This window comes from Lagopus muta, chromosome 7 (genome assembly GCF_023343835.1).
Source record: "Lagopus muta isolate bLagMut1 chromosome 7, bLagMut1 primary, whole genome shotgun sequence".
Lineage (NCBI taxonomy): Eukaryota > Metazoa > Chordata > Aves > Galliformes > Phasianidae > Lagopus > Lagopus muta.
Window position 1 is genome coordinate 1,621,984 of NC_064439.1, and position 15,062 is coordinate 1,637,045.

At 39.5% G+C, this 15,062-nt stretch overlaps 1 protein-coding gene across 3 annotated transcripts in view; it reads right to left on the reverse strand.

Annotated features, from left to right (window-relative positions):
• Positions 1 to 3,407: 3,407 nt before the first annotated feature.
• Positions 3,408 to 15,062, reverse strand: part of LOC125696209 (vasoactive intestinal polypeptide receptor-like) — a 32,595-nt gene continuing 20,940 nt past the window's right edge. For all 3 annotated transcript variants that reach the window (XM_048951635.1, XM_048951634.1, XM_048951636.1), the window contains exons 5-13: positions 14,849 to 14,946; positions 13,932 to 14,064; positions 13,366 to 13,519; positions 11,955 to 12,015; positions 10,228 to 10,297; positions 9,307 to 9,398; positions 8,201 to 8,330; positions 7,352 to 7,393; positions 3,408 to 6,746 (exon numbers count right to left, since the gene is read on the reverse strand). In XM_048951635.1, the coding sequence (XP_048807592.1) occupies positions 6,558 to 6,746; positions 7,352 to 7,393; positions 8,201 to 8,330; positions 9,307 to 9,398; positions 10,228 to 10,297; positions 11,955 to 12,015; positions 13,366 to 13,519; positions 13,932 to 14,064; positions 14,849 to 14,946 (969 nt within the window). In that variant the 3' untranslated portion in view covers positions 3,408 to 6,557. The remainder of the gene's footprint in view (positions 6,747 to 7,351; positions 7,394 to 8,200; positions 8,331 to 9,306; positions 9,399 to 10,227; positions 10,298 to 11,954; positions 12,016 to 13,365; positions 13,520 to 13,931; positions 14,065 to 14,848; positions 14,947 to 15,062) is intronic.

Below are 15,062 nucleotides of genomic sequence, written 5' to 3' on the forward strand. Positions count from 1 at the left end.
GGTGAGTTTGTGGTGACAGAGTAGGAAGAAGGCAGGTCATGATGTCGGGCTGTGGGTCAGACCCAAAGAAGCAGGCCCATGGTAGGAAAGGGCTGTGGCAGAACTGGAGTTCAACATCCTGCAGTGTTGCTTCAGGAACTGGAATGAAATGGGGTTCAAGGCACATGGGCAGATTAGGGGAAGCCCCGTGGAAAATACGTGACTCATTATTTTTCTGTCACTATGAATACCTCATCATAGAATCATAGGATTGCCAAGGTTGGAAGAGACCTCCAGGAGCATCCAGTCCAACCATCCACGCTCACCAGTATTTCCCAATAAACCATGTTCCATCAGTACAGTTTTTATTTAGCAGGGCACCAGTCATCAAATTCTATCTGGGAGTTTCTATTGACTATTCCAGTAGTTGAGCAATGAGTAACCACTGGACTTCCAAACTGCTGGACACATCTTGACATTTCAGGTTTTAGTCACACACGCATTAGTTGGGCTTGACTCCTGTAAAATCTGTTTTTAATCTTAACCCAACAAGAGTATTTATTCAGCCACATTTCCCACTCTTGCAACATGGACTGAGGATGAGTTTTCTGGACAGGAGTCATTTTTGTACAGCAGATGACAAGAGAGTAATAAGATGCTGTTAATGCAAGCACGTGGTTAAGCCAATTGCAAGGAGGCCAGGATGCTCCTGTAGTAGGCTTTATATAAGGCATTGAGTTTATGTCATGGAAGTGGGCTACAGGAACAGGTAGGCATGTATATGTGGGCTAGGCATTCAAACTGTCCAAAAATCAATCACCTCTATGGGACAGTGCAGATGTCAAGGCATATCAAATGGAATGCAATAGTTGTATTCATACAGCCAGATCTAAACCTAGGTCAGTAGCCATTTATAGACAGTTATATGGTTGGCCAAACGTAAGTGCTTACTTTGGTTCATGGATTTCACTAACTGTGGCTTAAACATCCAAATCCTGCTGCAACATACAGACACCTCAGCTTAGCAGTCATAACCTGTGGGATGAATACCACCAATTCATTTACAGACAGTATTGCATTGCACTGTTCAATCAGAACATATTTGTCCTGAAGAAGATAATTTTCTCTCATGCTTCTAAACTGATCAGCTGTCTTTCAAATAATATGACATTGACTGAATCTCCACTCACTGGAATGTCAGAATGGTTTTCATAAGGCAGAGCTTTAGAAATTTACAACAGCTTTGGCCATCCTCAACCCCCTTTATCAGCCGTGACTGCTTGAGGATGAGATGAGCCAAGGCCTGGTCTCCAGAGATTGTATGTATCATGTACCCACTGATTTTAAGTGAAGAATAGCTCAGAGACATTGCCAACATCAGCTTTCAATGAGAGGTAACTATAGAATCATGGAACCACTAAGGTTAGAAAAGACCTCCAAGATCATCCAGTCCAACCGTCCACCTACTACTAATACTGCCCACTGACCATGTCCTTCAGTGCCACATCTCCATGGCTCTTAAACACCTCCCTGGGTGTTCACCACCTCCCTGGGCAGCCCATTCCTGGTCCTGACACTCTGTTAGAGAGGTTTTTCCTAACGTCCAACTTGAACCTCCCCTGGTACAACTTGAGGCCATTCCCTCTTGTCCTATCCCATGTACCCAGTTTATACTAAACATGTTTAAATGATACAGTTCAGCAATGTCCACTCTAAAAATCCAAATCCCACTTTCGCAATGTCTTGGCTGACTCTGATCCCAGGATGGGATCATAAATACCCTAGTATGATGTGCCCATCAGTTGCTGACTCCAGTTCTTCCATTCGGATTTTTTTCTGGCAGTAATCATACTAAATGTTTTTCAAGCATGGGGCTTTCATTTTGCTTTCCTTTGTTTTGCTGGTTTTTTTTTTTTGGGGGGGGGGGGTTAAATTTTTTAATTTTCTTTTTTTTAGATACCTTCTGCTGTTTCTTTGCACTGCTCTGGAGGCTCAGGTGTGGGTGGATTATGCAGACTTGGGAATGCAACCTTGTGGAAGCTCAGCATTGGCAGAGGAGGCAAGCTGCCTTCATGAGGGACCTCTTGTAATTTGGAGTCCACACAATCAAGCTTTGAGGAAAAAAATGCTGACACTGTAGGAGTTCAAAATCTGTTCTTGGTGAGAAGTTTCAACCACCTCATCAATCTGTCTCTGTTACAATCCCAAGAGAAATGGCTGAAACTGCTGCTTTTAATCTTCCCAGCTGTTCATGGAATTTGCAAAGTGATTTAAAAATAATATCCAAAGAGTTAAATTGTGTCAAAGATGCTAGGCAATTAAAGGAAGACATCTTTTCCCAGCTGATATGCTCAATGATCATAGAATCGTCAAGGCTGGAAAAGATCTCTAATATCATCTAATCTCAACCCATCCCCACCATGCCCACTGACCACAACCCTCAATGCCACAAGTCATAGACTTCAGGATGTCTATCCATGTCTATCCAAAACCACCTGCCTGGCAGGTAGAGCTTTTTCCCAGTTGGATTTCTGATGAATGTTACCTTGTAGCATGCAAGTCCATGCCAAAACAGACAAGAAATCTCCCTCCCCCCAAGATCCCTGGGACCCCTCTGCTTTTGTAGCCCCAGCCAAGCATCTCTCAGATGCTGTTCCCCTCTTGGTCTATTGCTTCTGCTCCCAGAGTGGGGAAAATCCCACAGCTCTCTTCATAACAACCCCCTTATTTGAGGAGATATTTATGGACCCCTATGCTAAAACAGAGGTGTTAAAGCCAAACTCCTTTTTAGGTTGTGTGAACACCTACAAAGAGAGAGACCTAAGATGTGAGCAGTGTTTTATTCTCGTTATGAGCAAGCCATGTCCTGCTTCCAACTTGCCAACATAAGACAGCAATAATTTACTGAAAGAACAACTTTTAGATCAGTCTGACATTCGGGAGAGGGCAAATCTGTGCTGTGAGCAGCAAGCAGCGCCTGAGCACAATGCTCAGTGGTCACTGTGCACGTTCATCACAGCCCGTGCACCACAAGGCGGCAGTGCCTTCCATTGATGGCATAGAACTGTTCGATGGCCTTTGTGGCAACTGCCTTCACAGCCTTGGGGTGAAGCAGTACATCCCTAGCACATTCCTTATCATGCACACAGCATCACCCATATCAAATCATTATCTCAGAAACTTTTGCACTCCTTGAGATTATCAGCCTCATCACCAGGTTTTCCCAAGCATGCCCTTCTGTAAATTACGCAGTTAATGGTTTTGTTTTTTTTTTTATATGTGCAAAATAACTTAATATAGCCCTCAATTCCAGCTTATGGCCTACACATCTTGTTCTAAAATCATAGAATCACAGGGTGGTTCACTTTGGAAGGGATCTCTAAAGGCCATCTGGTCCCACTCCTTGCAGTGCACAGGGACACCCACAGCTCCATCAGGGCTCACAGCTCATCCCCTGACTGTGGGTGTCTGCAGGGATGGGGCACCACCACCTCTCACTGCAACCTGTGCAGTGCCTCACTGCCATTATTGTAAAAGACATCTTCTTTAAGTGCAATCCAAATCTGCCCTCTGAGTTTGAAACCATTTCTTCTTGCCCCATCACAACAGATTCTGCTACATGGTATGTCCCCTTCTTACTTATAGTGTTAGAAAATACAAGATACGGAAATGCTAAAAGCATAAAGAGTGATGCAGGAACTTTCTGTCCAAGGTCCAGGCAGATCCCGTAGCTTAAGTTGCTGGAGAACATCTGAGTTGTGTTGGTTCTCTGTGAGATGAGTTCCTTTTCCTGGATCCGTGGTCCAGCAGAGAATCTTGTAATAAAGGGAAGGGATATGTAGTGCATACAGCTGGTCTGAAAGACAAATACAGGTCATTCTGGGAGCTCAACTGGGAAGTGGGAATTGCTGTGTAACACAAGAGGGCTGGTATGTTCACCAAATAAACCACAAAGATGGGTGAAAGACAAAATAATGGGGGAAACTGCTGGAAGCAGAAATTTCCAAAACATCAAACCTCATGGCAGTTTTTAAGCGTGAGTTTCATGTGAGCTTTTGTTTTTTGAGGAAATGTTCTCAGATTAGTCAAAAGGAGAAGCATAATTCACTCCAACTTTGCTAATCCCAAAGGCAGAGGAAAGGAAATGGTGTGCCTGTTCCTTCATATGTCGTACAACTCAATGCTGCTCAATGCAGATATTCCCTAGAGAGAACATTCATAATTAGTCAGATACCTGAACATAAATTTATAGAAGTAGGCTACACAGAGTTGCATCTTGATGATTGTGTCTTGGAAGGGGAGTACGACATTAACTGAAGCTTCATGATCAAGGTTCTATAATGTAAATATTCTCTTGGGTAAAGAGGTCATAATTATTTATACTCTTTGGCTTCAGACCTGTATAACCATAGCAAACACAATTGTAATACCCTGCGGTGGGAGGCTTGGAATTTGATGATCCTTGGAGTCCCTTCCAACCCAAGCCATTCTATGATTCTATGATTCTATGATTGATTCTATGATTCTATGATTGTTGTTGTTTTTTCTTTTTTCTTTTTTCTTTTTTTTTTTAAAGTCCCAAAGGAAACACAGAAACTGATACAAGACACAAACACAACAGTTTTAATTATCACTTACATTTTATAGATGTAAACCACACAACTGTGTTCAAATCACTATGCTACACAGTGTGCTTATCATGGGAGCAAGGTTCACTCCTACAAACAAAACTAATAGCGTGATCAGAACAGACAAGGTTACACCTTGTGCAAAGCATGTGATTCATTGGGACAGAGGAGTTACATGCCTAAGCAATAAAGGAGTAGTCTGAATTATGTGTATAGAAACATTTGTCTCTCCTGTAGCCATCAGGCCAAAAATGAAGCAAAAAATCAAGAGTTTTCCACAGTCAAATATCTCCTAGCCAAAATAATCAACCAGGAGTTCAGCGAAAAAAACAAAAGGGGGCAAGAGCTCTACTTTTTTGAAGCTAAACTGATATTCCAGTTCATGGAAAGTGTAGCCTGTACTTGAATGGCCAGAAGCACTGTTTTCAAGACTGGATGCAGGCACTTTTGGGAATGGTCCAACCTTGTAATGAACTACAGATATGTTCTGTATATCTTTTGTACACCATTTTGGAGAGTTTGATGTAGAACCCAACTCAGTCCCACAGAAAGAGAAAGGCCACCCTGGAAGTGATGTAGTGATATTAGCACGGCGTTCATTTGACATGACTTATTAGACCATACTCTGCATCACTTCTGACCTCAAACACATTCTTCATTGAAGTGGTAATGAGCTGAGAAATGGTAGGCAGAAGTGAAATCAACAGAGCAATCACAGAATTAAGTTCATCCTCCAAAGGAGGATCCAAAAACTCAGAAAAACACAGTTTATCTGTGGATTTAATTGATGGATCCAGCTAACCTTCAAGGATATTGCAACATAAGGTTTATTGCAGCTACTCAAGGACCCGTGTCTTGTCACAGATACACAAGGCCTGTAAATTATTCTGAACTCAAGGTAGACCAGCTGTGATAAGGTTTGCTGCATGTTCTTCCTTTGTACACACGTAATCTTCCTGATGTTCAGCTACTTCAGCTTTTGTCATGGAAAAAAAAGATTTGGGGTCCTCTGGCCTGACTTAATCTCTCCATTGTACAGGCACAACAGAAAAAAACAAAAAACAAACAATGGCAATGGCTGGCAATAATGTAATCTACAGCTCTCTCAAATAAAGATAAATTACAGAACTCCTAAAAACTGGAGATTTCAGGAAACACTGGATGGAAGTGTGGAAGTGTGACGGAAGTGCTGGACACGGAAGAAATGAATGTAGCTTCTTTGTTTTGGGTGTTAACCTATTGATGTCCAAGACCTATAAGTCTCTCATTTCACAACAGTGAAAAAAATAACGGGATTTTGTGTGTTCAGGGAGAGTGGGAACAGGAGTTGTGATGCTAATATGTACCAGGTGAGAAAAGCAACTCACATTCACGATATGAAATTTTCAGAAATCTGTGGATGCTATGGGAAGTTGTTGGAGTGGGTTGGAGTGGATGGAACTGGTCCAGAGGAGACCAATTGATCAGCGGGCTGGAGCACCTCTGATGTGAAGAAAGGCTGAGGGAGTTGGGCTTGTTCAGCCTGGAGAAAAGAATGCTCTGGGGAGACCTCAGTGTGGCCTTCAGTACTTGAACGGAACGTATAAGAAGGAGGGGGACTGACTTTTGTTCTCGACTTGATAGTGATAGGACAAGGGCAAATGGCTTTAAACTAAAGGAGAAGAGAGTTAAGTCAGATGTTAGGAAGAAATTCTTAGAGAGCAGTGAGGCCCTGGCAGTGCTGCCCAGAGAGTGCCACATCCATGGAGGTGCTCAAGGCCAGGTTGGATGGGGCCTTGGACAGCCTAATCTGGTGGCTTGCAATGACCTCATGGCAAGGGGATTGGAACTAGACGATATTTAAGGTCCAATCCAAGTTATTCTGTGACTGATTGAATCTTTGAAAGCCACGAAGAATCCAAACTGGCCATGCCTTAGTGCATTCACAGCAACTCCGCCTGCTAGATAAGTTCAGACAGAAGTTACACCATTCTGGTTGGCAGGTGTTTTCCTTTTTGGACTGATTTTTTCAAGCAGTGATAACTGAGTGACATAGTTGACTGGACTGTTTTCTTTGGACACAGTCCCATGTTTGTGTGTGAAGCTCAGGTATTCTTGATACCGCCATTTGCACAGCTGCTTCTTGAGTTCACTTTGAACCTACAGGGAAGGAATTTAAAAACAAATAATCAGAAAATAAAGACAGAGTGAGCAATGAAAATAAAATATACCAATATTTTATAGCACGGCTATAAGGCACTCAAATCAATCAAGATTAAGCCTTCATGCAGTTTTAGAAGGACTGAAAGTACATCCAAGTTCACACTGAAAAATAAACAGTTTCCAAAATTCAGAAGAATACAGGGGAGTTACTATTGGCCATTGCTTATTTACTGGAAAATTGAAGGGAAATAAACTTGTGGGAGAAAATAAACCTGAAGAAAATACAGTGTTATAGGCTTTCCATTGAAATCCTGTGATAACTATCAGAGGTAAAGCAGAGCAAATGTCTCTCGACAGAAAAGTCACCAACCATTTGTAAAGGGTCAGGGCTTCATAGCTGATCCAGCTGTCCTTCTTCCAGAATTGTTTGAATACAATTAGAATTAAAAAAGCAGCTAAGGGAAAAAGAGTTTTGGGTATTTCTGCATTCGGGAACAGATCAAGGCACAGATCCATTATAGAATCAGAAAAAAAAAACCCCAAAAATAAGAGATATCCATTATTTTCAGAAGTTTTCATAATCTCATATACTTGCTACTCACCTCCGCATTTGAGAAGCAGTATAGAAGTGCAACAAAAAAGCCCTAGGACAGGGAGAATAGAGAAAAAAAATTAACCATTGTGATTTGGAGCACAGAAACAGGGAAAAACATCATCTTTTATTCAAAATTTGAGTAAGACAGCAACAGTATATATTTTTGTTGTTCCGATTTAGGTGACATGGCACTATTTACTGGGTTTTCTTATCTGGATTCAATGTCTCAGCAGAATCCAGAATATTTGTAATATTACTAATGTTAGCCAGCCCACATCCAAACCATTCTGCAGACTGTGCTAGCACTGGTAGTCACAGTCCTGAGCACTGTTAAATTACTGATTTGGTAAATTATTAATGTGGTCCATGGCACAGATTTGGCTTAGGCCAACAGATATTTTTCCAAACAGAGTCCAACATGGAAAAGGAAACAGGGACGTGTTCAGATGATGGACTCGCTACTGATGAAGGGTAAGAGCAGAATAGATTGCTATATATTATCATTATGTCTTCAGTCCTCTTATCATCCTCTTTGTTACATGTGGAATTATTTTCATTTAGTCCTCCTTAATCCACAGGCTGATCTTCGTGGCACTCAGTCACTGTTATTCCATAAATGTAGGTACATCTTTTTATGATATGAAGAATGAGTCAGAACTAAGAAGTACTGTGAGATTTTAAATAATAAGATAGGGGAGCAAACAACAGAAAGAGCTTGTTTGAGAGTGAGATGGAATGTGTGCGCTGAATTTAGACACATTATTAACACCTACTCTGATAGTCAACCTAAATAATGAAATAGTGTGGTGCTTCAGCTCAAACCTCTCAGGACTCATAAACTTTTGGTTCTGCTTACCTGAAAGGAACCCAAGCCTAGCTCAATGTAAAGTCGAGCTTCCAAACCAGTGCTCTCTGGGAAAAATGCAAACACGATGTAGTGCACTCCAAAGAGTGGGATCAAGAGCAATGTAGATTTAGCAAGTCTCCTGGCAAGCCAAGGATCAAAGAACAAGTCATTTTTACATGTGTGAAATTAGTGACAACAGTTTTGTTGGAACAAATTTTACTGCAGCTCAGAATGGATGCAACTATATCCAACGAAGTTGTGGAAAGATTGCTTTCTGGCACTCCCACTGTCAGCATTTGGCCAGCAAAGATGAACAAATCAGCATGTAAGTATTTCAAAATGATCTTTATGTGTTCTTCTCCATGCTATGCATACAATTGCTGAGGCACCAAACAGGGCATTCTAATCCACCCTCCTGAGACCAGTCTCAATCCCTTGAAGGTTTCTACCATGTAAATGCCTAAACTTCCACAACTGCCAAGGATGATCTGATTATTACTGTCCACAAGACTTGAATCTGCTGCTTAAGCATTGATGCTAGAACTATGAACAATGCCCTAGGGCTTTCTGCTTGATGTTCAGATCATTCCAGAAGGGCACAGTCTTGCACTGTAACTAAAAGACATCTTGGGAAGAATCAAATATCTTGCTAGTACAGGATGCTAGTCCTCTGACTGCATCACTGAGATCCACATTGATTTTAAAGGGGTTAGTAAACAAGGCAGACTACATTCAGTCATTAATAGACTAATAGCATGCTACTGTTGAGGATTAAATAAAAATTATCTGCTTCTTTCCCTGTCTGTGTGGAAACGTCAAGCAAGATGGATGCATTACCTGAATATATTTACTCATTACAGGTTGGATCTTTTTGAATCTGTAGTACATTGCATTAGACTTCTCTTCTCACCCTCCACCCCCTCCCATGCCTCCCAGGTTCCTGCCTCCTCCCAAAGAAGAAACTTGTGACATTTGGGATAAGAAGACAAGTTTAGTTTACTATTTCTTCTGAGGACTTCTCTTTCTTTATTGTAACCTATTTGTTTCCTTGCCTGTAAAACAATATCTTAGGGCAGCTAAAATGGGTAAATTTCAAGAGAGCCTACAATACTTACACAAAGTGGCTTGAATTGCTCCCCCCTCCCTCTTGAGATTTCAATTTATGGACTAGAATTCTGATGACATTAATAAATATAATGAAGTTAACCTGAAAAGGCAAAACAGAATATGTAAATTTACTACAAGTCAGGAAGTATCTTCAATTGATATAAATTAACTAAAAATCTTTACTAATAGGAAATATATAAACAGTGGACATTTGCTCTCAGATCATATCAGTATCATTAGAAATAATATTACTTTCTCCCACCAATATATAGCTATGTATAAAGATATGATAAAAATTTTGCTGGATGAGTCAAGTATACAAATCTCAGTATTGCTGTGTGTCTGATGTTATCTCATTGCATTTATTGTCAAGTCTTAGAAGATTCTTTAGTTTAAGTAGTCCCTCCAGTTTCCTTCATTAGTTATAACACAGATTATAATAGACACAGTCTTAAATGACATACTATTTTCTTCCTAAATTTAGATGGAATGAACTTGCACACGAGACAATTTTTGTCTTGAGTTTACATCATAAGAATTCATTGTAAAAATACACTAGATAAAATGATCTGGAGAAATTTCTTGAATTAAATCAGTTTCCTATTATCTATGAGATATCTATGCCAATATGGACATCCTTCAGAAAAAGAACACAGAGACGCAGGCAAGAACATGGTATGTGGAATGGACGTGTCAAAGTGGTTCTGCAATGCCCTAGGATGACTCCAGAAAACGTGAGATATCAGTTGTGATTTAGGATTTTTGGTTAAAATAAAAAATGCAACCAACACTATAATTTCCAACTCCTTGACATTCAAAAAAAGTCAAGTATGGCATATGGCATTGCTTTTTTCCACTTCATGGGAAAGAAACACTAGTGTAGCTGTAAGATTTCAGAACGTACTGAAGAAAAAAATGCAGAAACATACCAGTACAGTTAACAGAATGGGGCCCTTGATGATCCATAACACCACTCCATTTTCATCATCATCCCAACATCTGAAAAGGCAAACAAAAGCAATAATGTTACGTGCACCATTTGAACTTTTCACAACATACAGAACTATTTCTGACACTGATTAGGAAAGTGATGGATGCTGTTTTAAATGATAACTCCAAGACCTCTACCAGTATTCTTTCCCTGATACCTCCCAGAAAATTTATGTGCAGCCCAATTTGAAGGAAATCTATTCCTTCTTTTTTCTTTTCTCTTACAGTTTGTGGCACAGGATAGTGAGCTGAATAACGTTGGAGCTTACAGATGATAGCTTAACCCAGCATGTCTGAGTGTAATGAGCATCATTAATGTAAGTTCAGATTGTTAGGCCTGTGAATTAGCTGTTGGATAAGAAAAGAATGGTTCTGATACTGTGGTTTGAAACTACATCTGATACCAGAGGAGCAACCAAATGAATGACGGTGTCTGCAATGAAAATGTTCCAGCTCTATAAATGCTTTCATTGGAGCTATTCCACTACACTGCCTTTGCAGTGTAACAGGATGTTACTAATCTCTTTTTTATAATGGACATACAAGTATACTAGAGAAGAAGATAGTGTGGGTAGTGGCTTTGCTGGAAGAGCACTCAAAGTTCCAGTGCTCTCCAGTCTCCTCTTTGTAGAATCACAGAATGTCCTGGGTTGCAAAGGAGCACGATGCTCATCCAGCTCCAACCCCCTGCTATGTGCAGGATCACCAACCAGCTGCCCAGGCTGCCCAGAGCCACATCCAGCCTGGCCTTGAAAGCCTCCAGGAATGGGGCATCCACAATCTCCGTGGGCTCTTCAACTGTGAGAACTTGTCAGATCTCTTGTTCACACCCTCCAATTTCCTTCTGAGCTTTATTTATAATGCCTTTGCAATTGTGCCAGGCTCTTCTACTACAGATTCAACAAATAAACCCAGCAGTCTGGTCATTCTTTGGAAGAGGAGCAACAGGAAAGAGGAAAAATGAAATCCTCCTCACACCTTTCCGTGCACATACAGTGGAAAGGATGACGACTTATGAAATATTACAGTGGAGAACATCTACTGCAGACACACTGCAGTAATTAGATGATAGCAAAATACAGAGTGTGGACTATAGGACTTATTATTTCTGCATCACTAAATCGAGTCCTGACAAGGTAGATATGAAATAGTATCTCTTCCAACTTATCATCCATATTAAATGACATGAGGGCATTCAGGGCAGCTCTTTGTAAACAGTCCACTGTTTATAATTGGCATTCATGTTTAAAGACAAAAAATAACAATGAAAAAGAACAGAAGGAAAATAACACACAAAACTACCTGTAAAGATGTAACAGTGTCTTTGGGAGGTGCAGGTTTGAAAAGGTTAAGGCTAGAAATTCATGGCTGTTTTTAAACAGAAGCACTGATTTCCTTAAAGTGCAATTATTTCAAGGATTGAGCATTGGGAAACAAAACATGATTTCACTTCCAGTTTTAATTACTCAATATATGTACATCAAAATTAGAGGTTTGAAAACTATTTTCTCACGTTCTCATGAAGTTTAAAGATTAGAGGCACACCTTTGGAACAATATTCTTGTTTATCCGTTATTAACTTCTATTTTTTTTTTTACCTGCTAGTAAATCAAAATACATTATAAATTTAGATGACCTTGGCTTCCTTACTCAAACACTGACTTACCCTGTGTTTTGTTGATGGAGTCTTGTGAGGAGCCAAGTAAGCATCACAGCAGTGGGAGCTCCTGGGCAAATCAACATGGAAAAAACATATTTTTTTAATGCTGTGTTCTATGGAAACTTTATTGAAAGAATGTTCACAGTGCAGCAGATTGGATGCCCCATTGAAACACAGACAATGGGCAAGTCAAATTACAGAAAACTTAACTCTCAGTTCAGAGAAAAAAAAAATCCATGTAGAATAGCAGCATGAAACTAAAATGAAAGAGAATAGGGGGTGTCGTGGAACTGCAATTTCAAAACATAGTTTTAAATATTCAGAACTGACATTTTAATTAACAAAGAGAAATATTTGAATTCATAATACCTAAGACCTGAGTTGTCCCAAGACATTTCTTACTTTTGATGGATTATAGGACATGAGCATTGCTGCAGTATTAATTGAAGTGTTTCTTTGTTATTTCATGTTAGCTGTTATTAATCAGGACCTAAGTGTTTAGTTTCTGGCAATCATAATTTAAGTAGCTCCAAATTAATATCCCTTTTATAAAATTGAGTTGTTTTCTTTCTAATGAAGTCAAATAAAGTCTGAGAATCTGGAGAAAAAGGGAAAATTATAGTGTAACTTGTGAGAATTTTGATTTCACTCTCAAAATAAAAATGCTCCGTAATCTCTCTATTAAAGTGTCTCTATTTTAGAATGGCTGAAGTGAGGTGCAAGAAGATAAGAGTTGCAGTAAACAATTATCTGCACTGAAATTGTATGCATTAAATGCACCTATTCTGATACTGGGGGATGTTTCAAATTTATGTATACACTCAAAAGATTCCTTAAAGACAGAAAATGTTTCTGAAAAAAAGAAAGAAAGAAAGAATTATTGATTCCTAGATCTGACCTTGTGCAATCTCAGATTAATCTCTTTCTGCCTCATAAAAGCAAAGTGTCAACTTAAAGTTGGTCATTCAAACTTCTTCAGTCAGTGCAGCTAGACAAGATGTATCCAGGCACATTAGTCATCTGCTTGAGGAACGGATTAATCACCACCACAGCATGCCTACCTCACCCTACTGACTACAGGAGAAACCTGGAGAGATAGCTTAGAGTTAGATTATTAACTTATAATGACTTTAGTTGCATGAAATTAATTCCAGTCATAAAGAGGAGCGCAGCAGTCTTTAGAAGCGTTAGGATATTCCTACTCAAATGATCCATTCTACCTTCTTCAAAGTTTTAAATGGCAAAGTATCTAACAAGGTAAGAAATATGGATAATGGTATGGTTTTAATGTGGTGCCCCTCCATGAAAAGGTACCTTTCTTCAAATGAAATTATCGGAGAAAACCTCAGGATGTTTTTATTTAGTTCTAAAAGTAAGTAGAAATAGTAAACAGCACAAAGTGGAAAACAGTACAAACCCCAGCCAGCAAAGATGAACCACCATACGTATTGCTTGTCCGAAACAAAGGTCAGCAAAAGCAGTGTCTGAAGGTATATTCCTTCAATAAGAAGCCAGAAGAAATTGGCTAAAATACTGAACTGGAAGAATGCCATTGCAGCCTTACAAGCTACCTGGAAATGGGAAGGAAGAAAAAAAATTATTAGATGTACTCTCCATTGGGTTTTGGTTCTCAACAAGTATAAGCAAAATTGAATTTTGCCAAACAGAAACTGAGGAATTTAATACAAGGTTTCAGAAGTTTGAATAAAACAGAATATCTGATTATATATATGATTATATGATAGAAATGCATACTGCTCCATAAGACTCAATGAGGTTGTGCATTATATACTACAGCTGAATGTAACCCATAGCACTTGATCTCATGGCTTGTGATACTGCTTTAAGATTACAGTTTTAAGAACTGTTTTAAGATTACAGTTCTTGCAAACTGAAGGGAAATGGGATTAAGAAACGTCTACGTTCTCTTTGAATCACGAATTAAATATTAACTCAAGAAAAGAGAGCGCAGAAATTTAGTACCGTTGACATCAGGCAGTGGTCCATAGTTTCATCTGCAAACAAAACGGCATCTTTGGTGAAAACAGCAATTGCTCTCAGGATAAAGGAGACAAACAGGTGCATATGGATGTAATTCCGTGTACAATGGAACTTTCTGACATGGAGAAAGAAAAGGAAAATTGTTTTTCAAGAGAAATTTCTCATGGTCTCATCAAAACTCAAACAGGAATACAGGATTACTTCAGACACTTTCCAGATTCAATTTCCCCTACATGGTCCTGCCCACAGTCTAAACTTGAGATGAAGGAATCTCCTTCAAGATTTGGATATATCAACCTCTAAACCTGGGTCTCTCTATAAGAGAGAGACTGCCCACTCCATCTAGGAAGTTGCTTCTGTTGTCTGTGCTCTTGCCTGGAGATCAAGCTTAAGGCTTTTGTCCAGGTGCATTGAAGCCAATCAAAAGCAGGATTAATTTCCTAATATCTAACATTATCAAACATGACATATAAATGTCTTTAAACCTCTCTCCATTGCTCCTGATAATGTCTTTCACAGAAGGAATGAGCAGCTTACAATGACTACAGGTTTAGGAAGTATGTGAAGCTTGAATCACACAGAAGTGAGGCATACTCAGTTTGTGTATGGTTTGTCCTGCTATGTACTGGAGAAATATTTATGTTAATAGCAAAAACAGCTTGGAGCATTTCTACTGTATGGTGCAATTAAAGAGACCAGGACAAACTGTCCAGCCAGCTTTAGTGTTTTAGCTTCTGGGGGGAAATGACACCATATGAATATAGAAGAACTCATTGCCATTGACAGTATAACATCTGAGAAAGGTTTGAAAATAGGTAAAAACAAAAACACAGATAGTTTGAAAGGAATTAGGATGAGGCTGTCTACAGACATCCTGAAAAGAGACCAATTATTATTACCTGAAGGCAGCAAAGACAATTAGAGCTGTAATGAGTGAAGTCACTGATGCTGCATAGCCAGCAGTGTAGACACGCCAAAATGCAGAATAATATGATTTCTATGAGAAAAAGAGAACACACACTGATGCTGGTGGTTATGCAGCATGCATACTGGTGTGCTTCAATAAGATACAATTTCCCTCACTGGTCAGTCCCATCCCTTACATATTGCTTT